The sequence below is a fragment of the Geotrypetes seraphini genome, chromosome 3, assembly GCF_902459505.1.
Source record: "Geotrypetes seraphini chromosome 3, aGeoSer1.1, whole genome shotgun sequence".
NCBI lineage: Eukaryota > Metazoa > Chordata > Amphibia > Gymnophiona > Dermophiidae > Geotrypetes > Geotrypetes seraphini.
In genome coordinates, this window is record NC_047086.1 from 281,021,622 (window position 1) to 281,047,544 (window position 25,923).

At 43.2% G+C, this 25,923-nt stretch overlaps 1 protein-coding gene across 3 annotated transcripts in view; it reads left to right on the plus strand.

Annotated features, from left to right (window-relative positions):
• Nucleotides 1-25,923, plus strand: part of RAB4A (RAB4A, member RAS oncogene family) — a 211,344-nt gene that overhangs the window by 140,382 nt on the left and 45,039 nt on the right. For all 3 annotated transcript variants that reach the window (XM_033938150.1, XM_033938149.1, XM_033938151.1), the window contains 2 exons: nt 9,046-9,200; nt 24,229-24,324. In XM_033938150.1, coding sequence (XP_033794041.1) covers nt 9,046-9,200; nt 24,229-24,324 — 251 coding nt within the window. The remainder of the gene's footprint in view (nt 1-9,045; nt 9,201-24,228; nt 24,325-25,923) is intronic.

The following is a 25,923-nucleotide window of genomic DNA, read 5'->3' on the forward strand; positions in this document are numbered from 1 at the left end:
ACACTTTGTCTGTCAAGCAATTGATAACGGTGCCTCACTGGGCATCATAGCTCACATCTACAGTACAGTGTGTCAAAGGGAGGAAGCTACCATAGCATTCTGGAGAAAACCCGTACCTCACTGCTCCCATCCCAAGCCTAGATATCCATCCTTCCATCCAAGGCAGGCACAGACTTGGACTTCCCATGAGGAATATTTTGTTGCGTGAGTGAAACTGCTCCTGGGCATCTGAGGATGAGCCAGAGGACTTCTCAAAGGTCTCATGGCCTTCATTCAGATCCCTCCCCACCAAATGAGAGAAGAAAATCACCCCAGAGGAACTTTATTTATTTAAAAACATTTATATCCTGCATATCCAGATTTTATGCAGGTTACTATGGTAACATCATAAAACCAACAGTTACATTCATGAATCGGATAACAGACACATACATAAAAATCTAGCAAAACCATAAACAATCTCGTAAAAAAAAATTTTTTTTAATTTTAAACACATATCCATCACAGATTATGAAAAGCCTGTCTAAAAAGATAGCTTTCAAGCTCTTGCAAAAAAACTAAAAAGGTAGAAATCAAACAAACTGATTCAGGAAGGGAATTCCATAATTGAGAGCCAAGACACCTTGGAAATTAGATGCAAAGAAGGAACAACCAATAATTCTTGGACTGAGATCTTATAGTACGCAAAAGTACATATGGCTCCAATAAAGAAGATACCATTTTCGGAAGTGCATGTTGTAAAGCTTTGTACGCAACCAAAAGTCCAACAGGACGAAAACCCACAGGCACCAAAGTCAAGATCTTAAATTTAATTCTCCATACAATTGGAAGTCAATGAAGTTCAGCAAGCAAAGGAGTAATGTGCAGTACAAGTTAAATTCCCAATCACCATTACTGCGGCATTCTAAGCCACCTGTAGGGCTCTCAAGGATTTCTTTGGGAGCCCAAACAGAAGGGCGTTGCAATAGTCCAAACGAGGCAAAACAAAACATTGCAAAACTTGATGAAAGTTAGATGGAGAGAGCAGATCCTGCAATTTCAATATTATATGGATTTTTTTTTAATTCCATTTTCACTACTGACAAAATGTGGCTATGAAACTCTGTAGGGGAGTTTCTAGTAAAACCCCCTAAACTCATTTGTTTTTCCTCAATAAATTTTTATTAATGGATTTCAAAATTAACCAACAAAATGTCCACACAAGGTCATACAGAAAATTGAAGTCACAGTTCCAGCCTTTCTGCCTAATATATAGAAGCAACAAGTCACTGGAACTGCAATGATGACATTTTTAATCATATAAATATGCCTTCTCATATCACCCTCCCCTCCCTTCCATGCTTTGACAGATCCACCTTTAGAATGAACACTTAATGTGTTCTTCAAAGTGCTCATCAATAAACTATAGACATCGCCCACCCTTCAAACCCTCCCCCCCCTTCGTCTTCCTTCACAATATCAGTCATGGAATCAAAGAAGAACAAAAATCTTATGCCATGTCCATTTCTGTTACTCATAGTAGCCATGATGGTGAGCAGCCAGATATTCCATCTGCGCCAGATTGTATAGTTTAGTTGTCCAGTCCTCCTGGGTAGGTACCAATCTACTTTTCCAATACTGAGCAAAAAGACATTTGGCAGCTGCCAAGCTCTGACGAACTAGTTTATTCTGTCATAGGTATTACTGTATATTATGAACACCCAGCAGACAACTTTGAGGTAAAAGCTGTACAGGACCTTGAATCTAAATTAAATCTGCTGTTACTTGAGACCAAAACAACTGTAGCTCATTACACTCCCATCAAAAATGCAGAAAGGTTCCCTTAGCAATTCTACATTGCCAGCAAACATCAGACATCTGGGGATACAGCCTCACATCCCTCACAATGATGGGGTGTTGGCATGCTCTTCTCCAGAGGTGATAGGTGGCCACCTTACGCATTTTTTTGGAGGAGTAGGCTAAGATCACATTGAACCAGTGGGTCCTGGCCATAATCAGAGATGGCTACAAATTAGAACCAGTGGGTCCTGGCCATAATCAGAGATGGCTACAAATTAGAACCAGTGGATCCTGGCCATAATCAGAGATGGCTACAGATTAGAGGTCTCCACTCCAATCATTGATTTTATTTTTTTTTCTTGACTTCCCCGTGCAAAGCTTTGTACAAATGTCAGGTGGTGCAGGACACTTTGCACAACTTGAAAGCCTTGGGGGCAGTTCTGGTTCTTGCACCCAAATGGGGTCAGAGATGACTGAGGCAGCCATGGTAGGCAGACTTAATTTGTTTGCAGAAGGATGAGGCTCTCAGGCTTCCTTATCATCTGAATCTTCTCACACAGGGTCCCTTCACCCTGGAGGATCCCGGAGCACTTTGGCCTTACAGCATGGCTCTTGAGCACGAAGCCTTAGAGCACAGTTCTTCAACCGCCGGTCCGCGGACCGGTGCCGGTCCGCAAACAAAATCTTGCCGGTCCGCGAAGGATTCGGTCCCCGCCGCAACGAAAGGCCGGTGTCAGCTGACTTGCAACTTCCTGTTGCAGTCGCTGTGCCGGGACTCCTGCCTTCGCCGGGACTCCTGCCTTCCACCGCGTTTGCCTCCTGCCATGTCTTCGCACCTCCAGACCAGCAGCGGCAGCTCTGTATGCTTTTAACTTCGGCACATAGCTGCCCCTAATCAATAGTTTAGCGCGGTTTCATAAGGCAGCCTCGGGGCCTTTGCTAGGCCGGCCCACATCGCATCATCGAAGCGGGCCGGCTATCAAAGGCCCCGAGGCTGCCTCATGAAACTGCGCTAAACTATTGATTAGGGGCAGCTCTGTGCCGAAGTTAAAAGCATACAGAGCTGCCGCTGCTGGTCTGAACTCTTGGGCCGCTGAAGGAGGGCAAAGAGCAGCTGTCCTGGAGGTTTCCCTTCCTCTCGCCTTTGCAGGTCCCTTTTTTCCACCTTTTTTTTTTCCTTCAAACGGCAACGGGCCCCAGCATCGACATCAATCAAGTAAGTTCCACTGTCAATCAAGCGGTTCTGCTCGGACAAAGCTTCCCCTGTGACATGAGCCACCCTCAGGGGAAAGAAAGTGACCCACAAAGGTGAGGGGAAGGGGGGCAGATGATGGAAGTTGGGGGGGGAGAGAGAGAGAGAGAGAGAAGGGGCAGATGATGGAATGGAGGAGATGAGAGAGAGAGAAGGGGACAGATGATGGAAGTGAGAAGAAGGGAGAGAGAGCAGAAGGCAGATGGATGTCAGTTGAGAGGGGAGAGCAGATGCTGAATGGAAGTGGGGAAAGAACACATACTGGATGGAAGGAGGAGATAAATAAAGGGGGAAGAAAATAGTAAGATAATGGAGGGGTGAGGGAAAGGGGTGACAAGCTGTGCGTAGACACAGTGAAAAGAGGGAAACGGGACTAAATAGTAATAAAGAATTTAATTTAGATGGAGGCAGAAAATAGAGAAGGAAGACCAGAGAAGAAAAGGGAAGAGAGAGCAGAGAATGATCAGATCTGAGTGGAGGAAATGAGAAGAGAGATATGCTAAAAACCACAGGGGGGAGGGAAGGATAGAGATGCCAGACCATGAGGGGAACAGAAGGAAGATGATGGATGCTAGACCAAATTGGGGAGTGGGGGGGGGCAGGAGGAGAGATGGCAGGGAAAGACAGACAGTGAATGGAAGGGGCAGATGCTGGACTGAAGAGACAGAGAAGGTTATCATGCTGCTGTACCGGGCCATGGTACGCCCTCACCTGGAGTACTGCGTCCAGCACTGGTACTTGAAGAAGGACACGGTACTACTCGAAAGGATCCAGAGAAGAGCGACTAAAATGGTTAAGGGGCTGGAGGAGTTGCCGTACAGCGAAAGATTAGAGAAACTGGGCCTCTTCTCCCTTGAGCAGAGGAGATTGAGAGGGGACATGATAGAAACATTCAAGGTACTGAAGGGAATAGACTTAGTAGCTAAGGCAGGGAGAACGAGAGGGCACTCTCTAAAGTTGAAAGGGGATAGATTCCATACAAACGTAAGGAAGTTCTGTGGTAGAAAGCTGGAACGCTCTTTCAGAGGCTGTTATAGGGGAAAACACCCTCCAAGGATTCAAGACAAAGTTAGATAAGTTCCTGCTGAACAAGAACGTGCGCTGGTAGGGCTAGTCTCCGTTAGGGTGCTGGTCTTAGAGCAGAGGGCTGCGGCTGCCGTGTGAGCGGACTGCTTGTCATGATGGACCTCTGGTCTGACCCAGCAGTGGCAATTCTTATGTTCTTAGGGCAGACACTGGCTGGAAGAGAGTGAAAAGGCAATGAAAGCAGAAATCAGAGACGACAAAAGGTAGAAAAAAATAATTTTATTTCTATCTTGTGATTCAAATATATCAGATTTGAAATATGTATCTTGCTAGACATAATTGGGGAGTGCAAAGCCCAGGCAGTGCTTCTTTAGCTTCCAGCTGGCTTAGGGCTCTCTCTGACCAGGGGGCAGTTGCCCTAGTTCCACTCCCCTAACACCATTCCTGTCATGTGTGACTCTGGTATTCTGTTACTTGATATTTGTGTAGCATTCTGTAATAATTTGGCTTATTCAGTTTTCTTGATAGTAGAGGGGATATATGTGAAGGGGAGGGGAGACAGGGGTTTTGTTGATTTTGCCCTGTATTATTTGTATTTATAAAATGACAATTGTATAGAATATTGTTTCTTTTTATACTTTAATAAAATATGTTCAATATAAAATTATAACTATTTGAGGCTTGTGCGGATGGGATCAGATGGTTTGTGGGACCGAGCTTGCGGGGACGGGGCGGCGATGGTTTTTAAAAAAAAATTTCAGTCTTAGTAGTTTGCCGGTCCACGAAATAATTATTTTATTTCCGCCGGTCCATAGGTGTAAAAAAGTTGAAGAACACTGCCTTAGAGCATAAATGACTTTATTGACATGCTCCTGAGATCTAAGAACCAGTCCATGTTAGTGGCCTAGTCAAAAGCCTAGAACTTTCAGGAACTGGTGTGAGCGACAGTGCTCAGACCCGGTGACCACACCAGTTTCAGTGGTTCTCGACTTCTTGAAGGAAGGTCTGAAGGGCCTTGTGATTGGCTCTCTCAAGATATAAATAACTGGTCTTTCCTGCTTCGGAGCACAAGCCAGCAAGCGCTCGTTTGTGTCTCATCTGGAAGTAGCCAGATTTTTGAAGGGAGCCTTGTGTCTTTGTCCTCCAGTGCAACAGCCTTTTCCTTCTTGGAACCTTAATCTGGTCCTTTGGGCCCTTGCAAAGGCCCCATTTGAGCCTTTGGAGGAGGCGTCCCTGATGTATCTGATGGTTAAGACAGTTTTCTTAATGACTGTGATGTCAGCAAGAAGATTGTCAGAGCTGCAGGCTCTGTTCTGCAGGGAACCATTTCTTTACTTCTCAGAGACTAGCATCTCAATTCGAACCATCTCTATCTACTAAAGGTCATGTCCTGTTTTCACATGAACCAGGAGGTATGACTTCCAGCCTTCAGACCTACGGGAGTGAAGAAAGCAGATAAAGGTGAAAGTTCTGAATGTGTGATGAATTTTGATTCATTACTTGGAGGTGACTGAGTTCCGGCTGTCTGATCACCTCTTCATGTTTACAAATGTGGCATGTATGAGGAGACTGGCATCTGAAGCAATCATATCCAGGAGGATCAGGATGGCCATATCCTCCACTTTATTAGAAGCGGAGAGCAGTCTCCAGTGGCAGTGAAGGCACACTCCACTTCCAGTGTTGCATCTTCTTGGGCAGACTCTAGAGAAGACTCACTTGCAGAGATTTGCAGGTAAGCCCCTTGGTCCAATCTGCACACATTCACTAAATTTTACAGGGTGGATATGGCAGCCACTTTTGGGTCCTCTACTGACAGTGAATGCTTTGAAAAACTACTTGGACAAAATTCCTCCCCCTCCCTCCCCCCTCCACCCCAAGCACTTTCTTCCATCTCTGAAGGAGACCAAAGAAAAACAACCAGACAAATTCAGATTAAAATAATAAGGCCTTATGGGAGATAACATAGTAAATGACGGCAGATCAAGACATGAACGGTCCATCCAGTCTGCCCATAAATTATACCCATTAAAAAATACATGATTAGATTAACTTCTCTCTTCTTTGATATTTCTGGGCCATAGACTAGTAGTCTGGTATTGTCCTAGGTTCCAAATGCTGAAGTTGCCATCCAAGCTCATTCCAGCCTATCCAACCATCCATTTGTTTGTTAGTGATCTGCTAACTGGCAGAATTCCAACCAACAATCTCCCTGACAACCCATTTTATTAGCTTCATGACATAATTTCATTTGTTATTAAACATACGTAAGTTAGTATATCTTCCAATTACAATACAATTTCTGTATTAAGAAACAATGATAAATTATATATGACTGCACTTTGCCACTAGGTTTCAAGTTTAATTTTATTTTGATATACTGCCTATCTATCAGTCTAAGCTGTATATATTTGGTTCATTGGTCATGTGATTTTCCTAACATTAGCAATTCTATAATGACTTATAAATTAGAGAATGACAAGGTGACAAAATTCATCATCGTTCCCGTCCCCGCGGATAACAGCGGGAAATAATCCCATGTCATTTTTTTGTGTCTATCTCAACCTCGGTCCTTCTACACCAGCGTTCTTCAAAGCAAAGCTTGCGGGTCAGTGGTTGTGGCCATTCATACTCTGATTCTTCTCTCTCTCCTTAAAGAATGACATGAAGATGGTTTCCCACGGTTATCCGCGGGGACGGGAACGGTGATGAATTTTGTCACCGTGTCATTCTCTATTATAAATCACGTACTATTGGTTTTGCTCCTGTCATCATTTACATTTAGATTAGCTGAGATCATTATTTATTTCAATGCATTGAACAACATGTTGGCTTATGGCACAGTGACCTGTTCGCTATTCTAGGACCCATCTATTTCCCAGTCTTACAGGAAGTAGCTCCTGGGACAAACATCTATTAAAAAACTTTAAGTAACACTTGCCAGTAATGCTAACCAAGCAATATTCTTTTTACTATAACTCTAAAGCATATATTTCTATATCATTCAGCTTCATCTTTTTATATATTTATTTATTTATTTATTTACATATAAGGCTTATATTCTTAAGTGGTTTCCATGAAACATTCATAATTAATCGCAATTACTTAAATTAACAGACTGCCTGCCTCTCATTCCCAAGTGAAAACAAAAACCTTCACTTGCCCTCTATAAACAATCTATTCACACCATGGAAGATTATAAAACTGTCAACCTGTAGACATCAGCAACCAAACATACCCTCGAACAGGGATCTCAAAGTCCCTCCTTGAAGGCCGCAATCCAGTTGGGTTTTAAGGATTTCCCCAATGAATATGCATTGAAAGCAGTGCATGCACATAGACCTCATGCCTATTCATTGGGGAAATCCTGAAAACCCGACTGGATTGCGGTCCTCAAGGAGGGATTTTGAGCCCCCTGCCCTAGAATGTATTGCCTCTACAAATAGGCATCAATGAACAGTTTGGTCTTTATCAATTTCTTAAAGTTAAAGCAATTAGTACATAATCTTAATTGTCCTGACAGCATGTTCCAGAGAGACTTCTCAGCAATCGAGAACATTCTTGATTGTGTGGCCACATATCTCACTCCTTCTTCCATTCTTGTTAATTTCATACTACCTTCTGATCTCAGAGCTCTGTTAGGTCTATAGACTTCCCACAAAGATTGAAACTAGAAAGGGGCCGAACGATGCAAAATCTGGTATACCAAAGATAACACCTTAAAGTGTACCCGTTGTTGCATTGGTAACCAAGTAAGTTGTTTCAAGATTGGAGTGATGTGTTCCGTCTTTGGAAAGCCACTAATCAGTCTAGCTGCTGAATTCATTAGTACCTGTAGGGCTTTCATTTTAAATTTTGGTAAGCCTAAATATAAATAGGTGTCTTTCTTCAGGTATTTCAGGTAAGGGGTATTTCATTCGTATTGGGTTAGTGGCCCCTCCGACTTATATCCTGCTTAATAATATTGCCATCAGCAGCAGGCTCATCTGTCCAATCCTAGGAACCAGGGAGTGCTCTGATACATCCTGCTGTTCAAGACTACCAGTCCTGTTGCATAAGAAGGAAAGATTAGGTTCTTATCTCATTAATCTTCTTTCTTGTAAACAGGAATAGTAGTCTTCATGCCCGCCCTATCTGTTGTATATTAGCCTGCTTTCTGTTTCAGATATGCCTGCTTAGATCTTTCTATCAGGAATGAAGAATTCACTCATAAAAGCAACAGAACAAATGGTGCAGATGGCACACAGGTAGGTGATTCCTTTTATTTCCACCTAGTATGTTAATTTAGTTGTGGTTTATCAGCATTGTTGTTTAATGTTTGCATTTAGAGCAGATTAGATTTATATAATTTCAGGGAGTTTCCCTGCATTCCTCTTATGTTTGCACTCTAGGACTCGTTAGCTTTGGCACCAACTGAAAGGGTGTACTCATCCCAGAATGATGGGAGATGGAGCATGAAAACAAACAGGGGCTCTCTACAACCCTCGCAACTGGTGAGGGTTTAACCCGCTGGTCAAGACTACCATTCCTGTTTACTAGAAAGAAGATTAGCCAGATAGGAGCCTAATATTTTCTGTCTTTCTAACATAAAACAGTGGGGACACACTGTATGATTTGAATTACAAATGAAGCATTAAAATAGGTTAAATGACCATTTATACATCTTGACAGAGCCTAATTCCAATGTTTGTTAAAACTCCAATGTTTTTAGATAATGATACTTTTACCTTGATTTCTGGTCTTGTAATTAAATTATCCATGTATATTGCTCTTTATACTATCATTTATTTGCTTTTAATTCTGCAAAGTAAATTTTAGAGTATCTCATGTACAAAAAGACTTCTTGTCCAAGTTGAATCTAGACAAGGTAACCCTCCAGGCTATTTAATATAGATATTTGAATGAAAGTTATTTGGGTTGAGTGATCTACAGATCATGCAACTACTATGACACAAGATGATTAATAATTATATGGATTTTGTGTTCTACAGTCGAGAAACATATAATGCGCTTACTAATTGGCTGACAGATGCAAGGATGTTGGCAAGTCAAAATATTGTGATAATACTGTGTGGAAACAAAAAAGATTTAGATGCAGATCGGGAAGTTACTTTCCTGGAAGCCTCCAGATTTGCACAAGAAAATGGTAAGCAATCTTGTTTGATTCTCCTTTCAACTTCCCCACCAATTTAAATTTATAAATCAAATGAGAAGCCCCATAGTTTTCAACCAGGTGAGGGATTCTTATTGCACAACATTTTTTTGCATTGAGATTGTTTTAAGAATGTGATGGTTAATTTTCAGCAGTACTCCTGGGGAAATTCTGCATATTGTATTTGTAATATTTTTGTACAGAATTTCCACATCATAAAGCCTGATATCCACCTGTCTTTTCTTCTTTATGCTCCACTCTTCCCAGCTCAGTCATTACAACTGTTGGTTCTCTTGCCTAACCCCTCAGCCTTCCTTTCTCCTAATTCTCTCTCCTAACTCCCAGCAAGACCCCTAATCCTGAGTCATCAAGGTTCCCTAGGTGCATACCTCCTTCTCCCTCCCCCCCATGTACATACTCCCACTTTGCTCTCTTTCTCCTCCATTTCACTCATACACATAGTCCCACTTCTTTCCTCCCCCCGCCCCCCCAACATATGTACCCAACTTCACATACAACCATTTTTCATTCTGTTATGTCTTTATAACCTCACCTTACATCTGCCTTGGTGCCTTCCCTTCCTCTGTCCTGCAGAAGTATCCCCCTTAAGGGCATCTGAATTCCCTATCCTTCTCTTACCATTTGGTTAGATGTGGGAGGAAGCAACTGTGGTGGTCCTTTTCAGGGCTACTGGAATATGTACTGCAGGAGCCTCTCTTCTTTCATGGTGCAGCTGCAGGTCACAGAAAAGATGCAGTTTCAGAGGAACCAATGCTAGTGCTACCGAGGCTGCAGTTGACATAGGCCATAGCTTCTCAACCTGTGGTATGCATACCACCCCCTTCTTATGTCCACTTATAGGTTAATAAAGGGACCATTATGACCAATAAAGATAGATTGTTCTGTGGTTTTATTGGTTTCTTGATAATGAATATGGGCAACACTTACTATTAGTTGTGTTTTTGTTCAGATAAAAGAGAATGACACGGGGAAAAATTTGTCCCCATCCCTACAAACCATCTGACCCAATCCGCACAAGCCTCAAATAGTTTTATACTGAACTTATTTTATTAAAGTATACAAAGAAGCAATATTCTGTATAATTGTCATTTTATAAACCAGAGTTCTGTCTGCTGAATTAGAGAAAGAGATCTTCCGCTGGCAGAACTTTGTTTATAAACGTTTATCAATACAGCTACAATTCTACTTTATTCTAAAGCAAAAAAAAAAAAAGAAATATAATTTTTTTTCTACCTTTGTAGTCTGGTTTCTGCTTTCCTCCTCTTCTTGTCATTCACTGTCTGCTTTCTCTCTGCCTCTTCCATATGGCATCTGCTCTCTTTCTATGCCTCTACCAGAAATTGTCCACCTCTCCCTTCCATATCTCCCTCCACCCCACCTCCCACCCACATTGATCTGGCACCCATCGTCTTCCCTCCACTCCCCCTTTGGTCTTGCATCTCTGTCTTCTTCCTTTCTGCCTCTCCCAGGTGGTTTTTAGCATCTTTCTCCTCCTTTCCTCCCCTCAGATCCGGTATCTGTCTCCCCAATCCAACTTATGCCCTTTATTTATTATCCCCTCCTTCCATCCAGTATCTGCTTCCCTTCAGTGTCTGTTCCACTCTCTCCCCACCCACTTCCATCCAGCATCTGCTCCTCCCTCTTCTCCCCACTTCCATGCAGCGTCTGCTCCTCCCTCTCTCTCCTCCCCACTTCCATGCAGCGTCTCTTCCTCTCTCCCCTCCCCCTCTCTCTCCACTTCCCTTCAGCGCCATTTGCGTGGTCCAGCAAACCCCTCCCAATCGCCACAATCCAGGCATCTTTTACCTTCATGGGGCATCTCCCTACCTCTCTTCCCCGGCAATTTTTAGTTTTCTCTGAGTGACCCGAGCCTTTTCACAAGTCGCGCGCGGCTACCCCAAAATTTCTCCTTTGATGCAAATTCCTGTTTCCGTCTGGGTGGCTCAAGTCAGAGGAGAAGTTTCAGGGCAGCCACATGTGCAACTTGTGAAAAGGTTTGGGCCAGTCAGAGAGAGAGAACTGAAAATCACCAGTGAAGGGGAGGGGAAGAGATGCCCAGACTGTGGTGATTGGAAGGAAGGGGGCTGCTGAACCATGCAATCCTTGGGTTGCTGACCGGGAGGGGTGAGAAGTGAGGCAATGCACACAAGATACTTAACTGTGGAGACAAGGCCATTCACAGCTCCAGTTTTATTTCCTCCCTAGACGCAGGTAACAGTCACCGTGTCATTCTCTAATAAGTGTGGTCTGAGTTGTATTCTAGAACTCATGTGGTTTTCATTCAAAACCTATGATTCAGATAATAAAAACTAAAACTTTGCTTTAATAAGAATACCTGGAAGACCGAGCTTTGCTCGGAGAAGTAGGGGGGAGTAAGCTTCAGGGAGAGGCAGGAACAGTATGTACAGAGATAGTGCCACAGCAATCTTCAGTTCTGCTTTTCCCAGCAGCCTGTTGTGTGGCTAAGCTTCCGTAGGAATTTCTGACCAATAGGCTGTAGGGGGAGATGAGAGCAGTAGCTACAGAGACAGTGCCTTATCAATTTTCAGTCCTGCTTTTCCCTGCAGCATGTTGGCTGGCTAAGGTTTCTTACGAATGTCTGACCAATGTGCTGCTGTTATGTTTGCATTACTTTCCATTAACTTTAGCAGTGTTTTCCTGTTTTACATTCCATATCTCTTCCCTCAGCCTCTTTCTCTCACAACCCCTTACCTACACTGTAGCTCTTCTTCCTTAGCCAGCCAATAAGCTTAAGAGGAGACAGGATCATTAGGTTATGAGACATCAACCTTCAGTTTTGGTTTCCTCTGTGGCATATTGGCTGTCCAAGCTTCTTTAGGAATATCTGACCAATGAGCTGCAGGGGTGGCGGGAGCAGTAGCTACAGAGACAGAGCCTTTGCAACCTTCAGTCCTGCTTTTTCCTATAGCCTATTGGCTGGCTATGCTTCCTTAGGAATGTCTGACCAATGGGCTGCAGTTATCTTGCTTTAACTTGCTTTAACTTCAGCTGTGTTCTCTCTCTTACATTCCATATCTCTTCCCTCAGCCTTTCAGAGACAGTGCCTTAGCAACCTTCAGTACTGCTTTTCCCTGCAGCCTATTGGCTGGCTGGGCTTCCTTAGGAATGTTGACCAATGAGCTGCAGTTATCTTCTTATCGCTGTGTTCTCCCTTTTTCCATTCCATGACCCCGATGTATCAACACTCCAATGCCACAATAAAAATTACTGTGGCTGGAGCAATTTTACCCCAGTGACTGATGCTCAGCACAAATGGCAAGTAAGTTTATATGCACACTATTCGTGCAGAGCAGCACTGATAAAAGGGGGTGAACTGTGCCTAGTGCCTGCTCAGAATAGTCGCTAGGCACAGCTCCTCCTGTCAGATTTTTATGCTGCTCTCCCTGCCCACCAATCAGTGCCAGCAGGACTCCTCAAAGCCTCCGTGGCTTCAGAGCTTCATCTCTTGCTCAGCTGTTTGGGGCTTCTCCTGTTGGCTCAGCACTGAGCCCACAGGGAAGCCCCAAAGCTGCAGCAACTTTGAGGAGTCCTGCTTGTACAGATTTGTGGGCAGGGAGAGCAGGAAAAAAAAAAAGGCCCAACCCCCTTCCCCCCAAAGCTGAGCCTTCCACCTTCCTCCCATGATGCATCGGGAAGATGAAGGCATGCCATTTTTGAAGAGGTGGGCCTGTCAGCAGGAAGGAGAAGGCATCCCACTTCCCAAGAAACAGGTACGGGGTAGAGTGGAGTAGGGAGTGTCAGGCATTCTTCCCTGTCTGACCCAGTGGGCTCACACTCTATCTAATGTACCTGGGACAATGGGGGATTAAGTGACCTGCCCAGGGTCACATATTCTCAGTCAGTTTTTTTCACTACATCGTGTACTTTCCATGTTGCAGAGGGTCCCTGTGTGAGGCTGCAGGAGATCACAGACTTTGGACAGCTTGCATTCACAGTTAGGGTTTTGGGACCGTTCCCTTGGGAGCATTGCTCACCCCAGGTTCGTCTGCTAGTGGGTTTGAGCACAGGATCAAAGCCTACTGTGTTCCGCCATCCATTAATGTGCGTGGGTTCTGGGCCGGATGGAGGTCTTCGGCCAATGCGTTGGGCTCGAGAGGCAGTCAGAAGACACAATCAGTCCCAGACTTCTTGAGGCGGAGGATCTCCCTGTATGCTTTTGCAGCTTCCAGCAAACAGCGTGGCAAAGTGAGTAATAAGCTGACAGCCTGAAAGATCAATTTGGAGGGGTCTCCAAAATCATGTTTTGGGGGTAGTTCTGGATTCCCCCCACCTGAACAATCCTAAAATCACCAGTTTTTGAGCTTTTATTTACCTTCCATGGGCCATTATTGGCGCTAAAATCGCTGCCATAGTGGCCATTTTGGATATCCTGATTTGAATTAAGTCTTTTATCTGCCTCAAAATACATTGTTTTGGCTCAAAAATGGTCAAGACGAAATCAGGACAGGATACTGTGGATTCATGTCTTTTTTGCGGTGGATGGCTATTGGGTGAACATCCATTTTTCACATACTGTGCGACGCACGAAGAGTGGAGGTAGCTTCAGCTTTAGCCCCCTGCCCTTTCGGGGAGGGAGATATTCTGGTGCTCAGTCCTTCTGAGGACCGACTAAAAAGTTCAAAATTGGGCCAGGGGCAATTTAAATGCGTCCATGGTGAAACGCAGCCATGATTCAATGCCAAAATCCTGAAAAAACTCCAAGGGCTCTAAACAGAGTCCAGAGGGGGCCTTTGCCCCTCTGGGTCAAGGATTTCCACCAGAGTTTGATATGCTCTTTTAAGCTTGTTTGGCTAACCAAGAGTTAATTGAATCCACCTACTACAGTGGCCCTATTAGCACTGGGGACTGGTGGTTCCCCCAAGTGTGCAGGTTCCTAACAACAGAGCCATGCACAGTCGGGGGACAGTCTGCCTGAGGACAACTTGGATGATCAGTATGTTCTCATGCCTTTACTTTCTCTGACAGGCACTTCCACAGTGAGGGATGAGACAGCATTCACAGATCTGCAGGACTCAGATCTGGGGGAAACTCTGGATCATGGGGAAGACACCTCTGTGCAGAGACTTTTCAAACCTGGGCTGATAGGGATCACAGACCAGTGACGGGAGCCTGAGCAGTGGAGCTCATTGAGAGAGCCTGAGCCATGGTATTGAAGAGCAAATTTGCATAAGAGCTGCTGTCCACGCTTCCTGAGTGGATTGTGGTGCTGAAAAGAACAGCTCCCAGCACAGGGAGCTCTTTCAGGAGCTAGATGACCCTCGGCAGGAGGAATGCTGACTTTGGCCTAACTCTTGGTAAACCCTGTACTGGCCGGTGTTGACAGGGTGCCTGGTGCAGTACAGTGATGACTGGTGCTAACAGGAGGCTTGGTGCAGAGAGAGAGAGTGAGACCCTGCCCTATATCACCTACATGGTAGAGCTTGGAGGGACTAGAGAGCCCTCAAGCTTGACAACCAGTAGAGGGTTCAGAGAGAGAGCACCTGAGGGACCTGGAGAGTCCTCAGAGAAACTTTGGACAGCTTAGAGACCAGAGCGAGAGACTACCTGGTAAAGCTTGGAGGGACTGGAGAGCCCTCAAGTTTGACAACCAGGGAGGGCCAGTGAAAGGCATCTGAGTGACCTGGAGAGTGCCTGAGGGACTAGGGAGAGTACTCGGTGGAATGTCTGAAGGACCAGGAGGGGTGGAGTCCTTAGGGAGTGACTGGTGACCAGAGGGTCTGTGGACCAGGGAAATTCGGGCTGACAGTGGCTGGTGGAGAGACCAGTGATGACCAGTGGAGGAATCCAAGAGAACGGCTGGAGCCAAGAGGCGGCAACTAGAAGGACCGGTGATGTCCAGGACTGGTGGAGAACTGAGAGGCCGACAACCAGAGGGCCCGGGAGGGCACAGAGTGAGTGACCAGTGGTGACCAGAAGGACTGGCTACCAGGATGTCTGGAGTGAGCGACTGGTAGTAACCAGAGAGACCAGCAATGGGTGGAACAATATTTGGTGGCCCAAGAAACCAGAAAGGTCGTGTGAGGGAAAACAGATGTGTAAGAACAGTGCCTGGAAGACCAGCAGAGCCTGGGAGTGAGGAGGTGAAGGGCAATGACTGCTCGGCCTGTTCACAGCAACCCTCGGTAAACTTCTGTATAAGGGGAAATTATTGTTTGATAAAGGTCTGGATGACCTTATGGCTAGTGTACAGGACCGCAAATCTAAGTCCTTGCTGGACAGCATGTCTCGATCTTCTAAGGGGCTGGGGTGTTCCAATTTTCGTACCTGCAGACAATATCATCAATATTACAGAGAAACCTTTAAGTCAAAGATTTTATCAGAATAAAATCGTCTGAAGAACACTCTACTTCCACCCCAAAGAAGCAGTTATGATATTAGGCTCTTGGCCAACCCTCCACACATTGGAGGGAGGCTCTCGGCATTCCTAGAGGAGTGGGCAGACATAACTACAGATGGGTGCTGGACATTCTACAAGAACGGTACAAGCTCAAGTTTTATCGTCCCCTTCCAGAGCTTTTTCTGGACTCTTCAGTGGAAAAACCAGAAAAAGAAGAGGTCAGAGCCACTGTCCAGAGATTACTGAATATGGTATAGAGCTTGTTCCAGAGTCCTACTCGGGCTCTGGCATCATGCCAAAGAGAGGACATCATGCCAAAGAGAGGCTCTTACGACTGGAGACCAATTCTGGATCTCAAAGTGGTCAATATGGCCCTCAATATTCCTCAGTTCTGAATAGAAATAGTGAGGTCAGTGATTGCCTCAGTTGTGCTGGGGAAATTTCTGACCTCTGGATTTGACAGAGGCTTCTACCTTCATATTCCCATTTTTCTGTAGCACAGAAGGTGCTTGAGGTTCCACATCTTGACAGCACTTCCAGTTTGCGGCCTTTTACCTTGGACCTTTTACCAAAGTGATGATGGTTGTAGCAGCACACTTGCACAGACTCTGTATCCGTGTTCATTCGTATCTGGATGATTGACTCATTAGAGCCTAGTCAGAGTCAGAAGGACACCAAGCAGTTCACCAAGTCATCAGCTGCTGCAGAAATTAGACAGGATGGTCAACTTTTGGAAAAGTCACCTCGTTCTGACACGACCTAGAATATTTGAGAGTCCGGTTCACCATGGGAATGAACAGGATGTTTCTTCTGCAATCGTGTAAGGAGAAACTTCTCCCATTGATACATGTCTTTCTGAACACTCAAGCCCCAACAGCTTAGCAATACTTGCAGATCCTAGGTTCAATGGTCGTGACCATAAATGTTATCCCCTGGGTGAGATCCCACTTGCGACCTCTTCAGGAATTGCTTATCTCCCATTGGAGTCCGCAAAGGGATCTGCTGCACCAACGACTCTCTTGGACAGAGGAGGCTCATTGCAATTCAGCCTGGTGGTTGAATCCTCTCTCTCTCCAGAGGAGTTTCCCTTCAGATCTCCTCCTGGATGGTCTTGATGATGGATGCCAGCCTTTACAGCTGGAGAACGCTTTGCAAGCACCATCTGGTTCAGGGACATCAGTCTTCTGAGAAAAAATGGTCGATCAATCACTCGGAGCTTTGAGTGATCCAATTGGCTTACCTGCATTTTGAGAATACTGTATGTGTTTGAGTCTTTTCAGACAATGCCATGGTGCCTGTGTCAATGGCCAGGGGGCACCAGAAATGCATTCTTGTGGTGGGAGGTCAAATGTTTTATCACTGGTTGGAAAGCCCATCTTTTAATGCTTTCAGCGGCACACATAGCCTTCACATTTATTTATTTTTTCATTTTTATAGCCCATCCTGCCCAGGTGCTTAAAACTTCCCTTTTTGTCCAAAAGGCTCACAATCTAACTAAAGCAACATGTTAAACATACAACATGTATAGTGAAAAGATGGGGATGTATGATGTTGGACCTGATGGCATTGGCATCCAACAGGAAGACGGCCTGGTTCTTCAGCCGCTGTTGAGAACCAGGAAGCGAAGGATTAATAATAATAACTTTATTCTTTTATTCCGCCATAACCAAAAGTTCTAGGCGGTTTACACTATAAAAAGCTGGACAATCAGCGAAATACAATAATACAGTAAAAAATATAAATATTTATAAAATAGAATTTCAATAATAAACTTATCGAACAAAGTGGTCTTAATTAATTTCCGAAAACAGCAATAGGATAAATAGCTTGCTGAATACATTTACCTAACCAAGATTGTCGCCTACCAGCTTGAAATGCTAGTGTCCTATCTAAGAAGGTCTTATATCTACACCCATTAATTTTTGGATAAGCAAATAAGTAGAAGTTTCTAGTTTCTCTTAATGGTCTATGCAACACAAAATGAGGAAAAAGGTAAGCTGGAGACAATCCTAATATCAGCTTAAAGCAGATACAATAGTCTAAAATAGATAAAACTAATGCCTGCACCAATAGTCTGAACGATAAAGGATCAAAATATTTTTTTATGGTTCTTAATTTCCACAATGTAAAAAAGCATTTTTGTACCACTAAGTTCATGTTCTGTTAATGTTAAATGTCGGTCTAGTGTGACTCCCAGAATTTTGATAGATTTAATAATCGGGTAGTCATGACCATTAAGATGAAGCAATGAGTTTGTTATTTTGTCATTGGGACTTACTAAGAAAAGTTTGGTCTTTTCCGTATTGAGTTTCAGTTTGAAATTAATTGTCCACTGTTCTATCTGAGTCATAATAGAAGATATCTGGTTTAAAAATTCAGTGGTAAAATTATTTAGAGGGATTAAAATAGAAATGTCATCTGCATATATATAAAATTTTACAAATAAACTCTGTAATAAATATCCTAAAGGGGAAATGTAGATGTTGAATAAGGTAGGCGATAGCGGAGAACTTTAGGGCACACCAGATGGGTTGCTCCATGAATGGGAATAGTTACCATCACAAATCACTTGATAAGATCTTTTCTTCAAAAAAACCTTGAAACCAATTCCAGACCCTTCCTGAAAGTCCTATTGTATCTAAACAACTCAACAATATTTCATGATCTATTAGTTCAAAGGCACTACTAAAATCTAGCTGAAGAATTAAGGCACTAGTGGCTTTGCTAAATAGACCATGAAGATAGTCAAGCATTGAAGTTAAAACAGTCTCCGTACTATATCCTCTTCTGAATTCTGACTGATGGTCATTAAGGATGTTAAATTTATCCAAATAACTTACTAATTCTAAACTAACTAAACCTTCCAGTAATTTGGTAAACAAATGAATGCTTGCTATGGGTCTATAATTGGATTTCATGGCAATTGATACCTTCTGATCTTTAAGAATAGGGAAAACCAAAATTTGACCCAATTCATCAGGAAACAGTCCCTTAATCAAAGATTTAAATAAATCTGCTTTAAAAGTAGATGACAATCACTATTATGGGACTTGTATATATCACAAGTTTCTCTTAACTATAAAGGACGCCTCAGCCCCACCACTCCACCGCTGTGTTAATTCTTGTTTGCGGGAAGAATTATGTGGCACTTCATCATTGGCTGTACCTTTATATTTTTATCATTTTTCATGCTATGTATTTATTCATTATTATTATTTTTTCTTAATAAATAAGTGCGCTACAAAATTTTTCTTTGTGTACTTAGCTCTTCCTTCAGCCAACGCCTGGGAGTCTGACCCGACATGGCATGTTTCGCACCCGAAGTGCTGTATCAAGGGTCTCCCTATAAAATAGTGGAAGGAGTATGTTAGGTCCCATTCACAACAACCTCCCCCATAGCTTAGAACTTGTCTTATCCCATTCATTCATAAATGCTAATAACTCACCGAGAGCATGCGTGTCATCCGACTCTACCGTAACCATGAGAGAAAAGATGGCCGCGGCGTCTAACCTCGGAGTTTAAATATCCCTCCCTTCTGAATCAGCTGTTTCCACTCCCCTGTGTCTCATTGGCCAGACCTCTATCCTATGAGTGAGGTCCATTCAATTTCCCCGTTCAATCCACGAGGTACTACAGTATCCAACAGGAAAATGTGTCTCTGCTCACATTCATTAAGCTTCCTCAGATCTGACACAGCCCAGAAGGTGGAGAATGATATTCTAACCCTGTGTTCTCCCTTTTTCTAAAGTAGCTAACCAGTTGGTGGCGATTATGAGACAACAATGGTATATCGTCCAAGTCCATCAGACTTTAAGGGATTTCCCCAGGATAGCCTACTCGAGAGGCGCTACTATGGGATCAAAATGTAACCCTTTAAAATATGGGGGAGTGACTAGGAGGGAAGGGGGACAACACACTAGATATGGGAGGTGTCAATGGTGCTCGTCTACCATAGAGGGACATAGCTGGAGGGTACCTGGGAGAGACATTGTTTTAACATCTAAGACTGATACAAATTGCACAACACAAGATGTGATCTATGCGATCACGTGTCCCTGCGGGTTAGTATATATTGGACGGACTAATCGGGCGATCCGTACCAGATTAACATAGCACAAATCCCGCATAATAAATGGAGTCACCCAGGCCCCTCTAGTTGAATATTGGACCACATACATACAGACATACAGTAGAGGAAATCCGGTGGCGTGTCGTTACTAAAGTTGTTGAGAGGGATGGTGGGAAAGATCTGAGGAAGCTTAATGAATGTGAGCAGACACATTTTCCTGTTGGATACTGTAGTACCTCGTGGATTGAACGGGGAAATTGAATGGACCTCACTCATAGGATAGAGGTCTGGCCAATTAGATACAGGGGAGTGGAAACAGCTGATTCAGAAGGGAGGGATATTTAAACTCTGAGGTTAGACGCCGCGGCCATCTATTTCTCTCATGGTTACGGTAGAGTCGGATGACACGCATGCTCTCGGTGAGTTATTAGCATTTATGAATGAATGGGATAAGACAAGTTCTAAGCTGTGGGGGAGGTTGTTGTGAATGGGGAGGTTGTTGTGAATGGGACCTAACATACTCCTTCCACTATTTTATAGGGAGACCCTTGATACAGCACTTCAGGTGCGAAACATGCCATGTCGGGTCAGACTCCCAGGCGTTGGCTGAAGGAAGAGCTAAGTACACAAAGAAAAATTTTGTAGAGCACTTATTTATTAAGAAAAAATAATAATAATGAATAAATACATAGCATGAAAAATGATAAAAATATAAAGGTACAGCCAATGATGAAGTGCCACATAATTCTTCCCGCAAACAAGAATTAACACAGCGGTGGAGTGGTAGGGCTGAGGCATCCTTTATAGTTAAGAGAAACTTGTGATATATACAAGTCCCATAATAGTGATTGTGATATATATCTGAAGGGACTTGAGAGAGTCATTGCTGATAGTGCCATAAGATTATAGGGTTAAAAGTAGATGAAGCATTTTTCATTATGTTTGGGGGACAATCGTCCAGCAAACAGTTCAATTTGATACATTTATTGAACAACTTTAAAAACTGTTGCCAGTCTGGGGCTTGGAAATGATCCCAGGACATATCAGCCCTTGAGCCATCTTCCAGGTAACTAAGTTGTGAAGCATCAAAACTAAGTTGTGAAGTTGTGAAGCATCAAAGGTGTGAAGCATCAAAGTTGTGAAGCATCAAAACTTACCTATTCAGTAAACAAGACCCTTAACCGTCCCCCCTCCAGCAACCGCCTGGCCCTTCGATCGGCTCATCTCCTCCTTCATGATAGCTTCTCTTCTCCCCTCTCTCCCACCCCTTCCTTTTTTCATCTGCCAAGTTCAGCTAAATTTGTTGTAAATCTGACAAATTGTTGTACATGTCAATGCGGATCCTAATCTAATTTAGGTGAACCCCTTTCTTCCACCCTCTTCCATTTTCATCTGCCAAATTCGGCCAAATTTGCTGTAATTCTGACAAATTGTTGTAAATTTGCATGTCAATGCGGATCCTAATCTAATTTATGTAAACCGCCTAGAACTCGCTGGGTATGGCGGTATATAAGAATAAAATTATTATTATTATTACTAGTCTTTAAGCCCGTTACATTAACGGGTGCTAGAAAGCAGCCCCCTTTCCCTCTCCCCCTCCAGTTCCTCCCAACTGTCTCTCCGTAGCCCCCCTTCTGTCTTCCCCCTAAGCAAAATGATCTGCCTCCCAGCACACCCCTCCCCCCGAAGCAGCCCCCTTTCCCTCTACCCCTCCAATTCCTCCATGACAGTGTCTCCGTGGTCCCCCTTCTGTCTCCCCTCCCAAGCAAAGCTGTCTGCCTCCTAGTACACCCCTCCCCCCCAAAGCAGACCCCTTTCCCTCTACCCCTCCAATTCCTCCCTGACTGTCTCTCCATGGCCCCCCATTTTGTCTCCCCCCCAAGCAAAGCGATCTACCTCCCAGCACACCCCTCCCCCAAAGCAGACCCCTTTCCCTCTGCCCCTCCAGTTCCTCCCTGACTGTGTCTCCGTGGCCCCCCTTCTGTCTCCCCCCCAAGCAAAGCTGTCTGCCTCCAAGCACACCCCTCCCTCAAAGCAGGCCCCTTTCCCTCTCCCGCTCCAGTTCCTCCCTGTCGCCCCCCAAGCAAAGCTGTGTGCCTCCAAGCACACCCCTCCCCCAAAGTAGGCCCCTTTCCCTCTTCCTCCCTCTTCCTCTTCCTTCTTCCCAGTTCCTCCCTATCTCTTCGTTGCCCACCCGATTTTCTCTTCTTGCGGTCTGGCCAGCTCCCCTAGTCCCTTACCGCCGCCGCCACCCCCTTCCCTTCCCGCGGTCGACAAACCTCTTGGCTCCAGCAGCGGCCGCAGCACTGTAAACACGCTGCTTCGCGGCCTCTACTGCTCCGATTTGCTCTTCCGTGTCCCTGATGACGTCATCAGAGAAACGGAAGAGCAAATCAAGGCAGTAGAGGCCGCAAAGCAGCATGTTTACAATGCTGCGGCCGCTGCTGGAGCCAAGGGGTTTGTCGACCGCGAGAAGGGAAGGGAAGGGGGTGGCAGCGGCAGCAAGGGACTAAGGTAGCCGGCCAGACCGCAAGAAGAGAAAATCGGGTGGGAGGCTCAACGGGGATTGGGGGGGGGGGAGGGGCGAAGACGACGACGAAGACTGAGCCCTTGCTTTCTCCCTAGCTCCCAGTGCCCTACCGGTCTGTACATCGCGATCTGGAGAGCAGGGAGTGCAACGGTTGCGGCTGGCAAGCAATAAGGCTCGGGACTCGTGCATGCGCACATCTGCAAAGCCACGGACATACATCTCACGGATCAGGGATTTCAGATCACGCAGATCTGAGTGCGCATCTAGCGTTTTATTATATTAGATAGTTGCAAGTAGGAGATTGTAATGTTGCTCTCAAATCTAAAATTTTATTATTGAAAAACTCTGCAAGAGTATCAGGAGATGGCAAGCATTCATTATCCGCTTTTAAAACCAGTGTAGTATCGGTTAAGTTATTAACCAGTTTAAATAATTCTCTACTATTTATCTTGGCTGACCCTATTTTCTGTGCATAATGTTTTGAACGTTTTTCTTTAATCAGGAGTTAATAGTTCTTTAATTTAAGTCTCCAATTTACCTTGTCCTCCTCCCTATTTGATTTCAACCAAATCCTTTCCAGTTTTCTTAATTCCTGTTTAAAAACCAATAGATCAGTATCAAACCATTCATTGGAGGATCTCGGTCTCTTTTTATATGTTTTTAATGGAGCTATTTGATCTAATACTTGTTTACTGAACTTTTTCCATCTTGTTGGAAAATTTGAGGAGTCCTCACCTTTAGGATTAGGCTTGTAATGAGACCAGAATTCTATTGGATTTATACTTCCTCTATTGATAATTAATTTTACTTTTTTATTTTTATTATCCAATTTTGAAAGAGGCTGTTTTTCCTGCCAGGAAAGTTCAAAATTGCATAAGTTAATGATTTGATCAGATGCATTCCTTCCATACACCTTGAATAAACTGAATTTTCGGCCAAGTCACTTCGTTTGTCGCAAAGGTGACCAAATCTAGTTGGTGACCCTTTTGATTCGTTTTTACTGGTAAGGGTATTAAAAATCCCAACGCAGCTAGTATAGAGAAGATATCAACTACTTCTGAATTTTCTATTTGTTCTAAATATATATTTATATCTCCCAGTAAAAGATTATATGATCCTATCAATGTATTTGTTGGAAGAAATTCATAGAAATCTTTAGTGTTAATCCATCTCTTAGGAGGAATATAAAATATTGTTGTTATTAGTGAATCCTCCAAATATGTACTTGAGATCTTGCAGGTCAAAATTTCAAGATCCTCTGTTTATTTGGAGCCCAACCTGCTAAAATCAAATGAATCTTTCAAAATTATCATTAAGCCACTCCCTTTTTTCCAGTTTCTGGATAGTGGAAGTATTCTATATCCCTGAGGTAGGCAATCATTCAAAATGGGATCTTTATCAGAGACCAACCATGTTTCTGTTAAAAATAGAAAATCAGGATTGATTTCTTCTAGCCAATCTTTTAGGATCTGAGTTTTATTTCTTATGGAGGTCCAAAAACACTTGCTGCTTTTACCTTCTTTGTATTAAGGGGTGTCCTGGCAACAGAAGAGGTATATCAAATGTACTCATGTAAACAACATGTTCTGCCTTATTTCCTACCCGAAACAACAGTAAAAAAATTCCTGAAATGTTGTTTTTGTCATTAATAGTGTGAACGCTTCCGAAAGAGTACACCCTCTTTTCAAAATAGGATGAACTCGTTACTGATATGTTCACATGCACAAATAGTGTATTATGCGCACTTCTTTGGGAAAGATGGTACACTAGTCCCAAAAGTAAGGACACTTCCAGAATGAAAAAATTTGAAGAGAAAAACCTGAAAAAATGAAAGTTCTTATAAATGACTTTGAGAATGATATGGATAAAAAAAATTATGCTGCACACCCCTAGAACTCTTTAGCTGTGCAAGACCACTCCTGTTATCTTGCAGTGGTAATCCAAAACACTGATCTAATACTAAATTATATTGCTTCTTTACATAGTTTCTTAAATTTCAATGGTTAATTGATAAGACTTTTATTTATTTATTTTTTTAAATAGAGCTGATGTTTTTGGAAACAAGTGCACTAACAGGAGAGAATGTGGAAGAAGCCTTTGTACAGTGTGCCAGAAAAATACTAAATAAAATTGAATCAGGTAAAAGATGCTCTCTTTTAAGATTTTAAGATGTACATATAGTAAATTGGATTTAACTATGCTTGTGATAGGCTTAAACATCTTTTGCCTTGATAACACAATGATTTATATCTGTTGTTTAATGCTATAGGTCTAATAAGCCATATCTGTGTATTTTATAATTGCCTCATTTCAACTCAGACTACTTTTTCAGAGTTTTCTGTTGGAAACAAATTTCTGATCGTGCATGGGGTTTCCTGCCCGTAGGTTTTCTATCTTCACTTGTAGAGATAGGATTACTGCCATGACTATTATGTAAACATTGGCCTTCAAATGCTTCAAAATTCTAGTCTGGCTTTGTCTTTAATCTTCCTAGACTCCCCAAATATGATTTTAATCATTTTTTAAATATATTTTAACTTTTTATCACCCCTACCTCGTTTTGAGTCATGTTCTTGGCTTTGGCTCTGCTATTTTTATTTATTTAAATCCATCATCTGCAATTTTGAGCAAGATACAACATACATGCACAATAAATTCATCATACAAATAAATAAAATAAGAATAAAGATTAAAACAAAAATAATAATAAGGTCAAAATAGTACATAACATAAAATGCTGACAACTACAAGATATCTATAAGCTTCTGAAAGATCAATTAGCTTGTCTCTGGTGGCATATTTTTCTCAAGTTGATACTAATCAACAATTTTCTAGATATGACATTGGACTTTGGTCACATTTATATCTAAATCTGATAGAGATTCTACCAAGTTGGAATTGTTTCAACCGATTTTTTTATTAAATTTTGAAATTGAACTGTGGGCAAAGACTTTGTTGGATAGGTTGGCCCGTTGTTCCCTTCACACATAACATTAGAATTCGCAATCCGTCATCTTAAACATTGCCTATGACATTCCAATAAAACACATACAATCTCTTCTTGTGGCATAAATAACTGGCCGCAGCTTTATTTAATAACTTAAACAATGCTCACAACTCAATACTTAAATTTATTAACATTCACAATTCCCAAATACGGCAATCCCCCAAGCCCCGTGTTCCTATGAGCTATTCGGTAACGAATGTAGCTCCTCCTTCTTATCAACCCCCTCCAACTTCAGCAATAAGATGACCTACAGTATCGTCGGGTCAACCCCCCACCCATCTCATGGCGGTGCCACCCCATGAGTGCTCCCCATTGATTCCCCACCTCATGGCAGTGTCGCTTATGAGTTTATCTATTTCAATTCCCCCTTCAACATATATTAATTCAATCCTCCAGCTGCATTTCATAATATTTTTCTCCCCATTCGGCCACAAGCTTTGACAGCTATCTGCTTGTCACTGCTCTCCCCCTCCCCCCAAATTCCTCTCTAGCTGCAGCCAACAAATCCTGTTTAAACCTATATCGGACAAATGTATCCCATCTGGGCGATATAAGCCCACACAATCAACAGTCAGCAATTCATTCCGCATCACTAAACCCCCAAGCACAGACACAAACTTTGACACCTCAGCATTGACTTTACGCCAAGTTCAAGTTCAAGTTCAATTTTATTTGATGTATCGCCTATAACAATTTCTAAGCGATGTACAATAAAATATCATGAATGATAA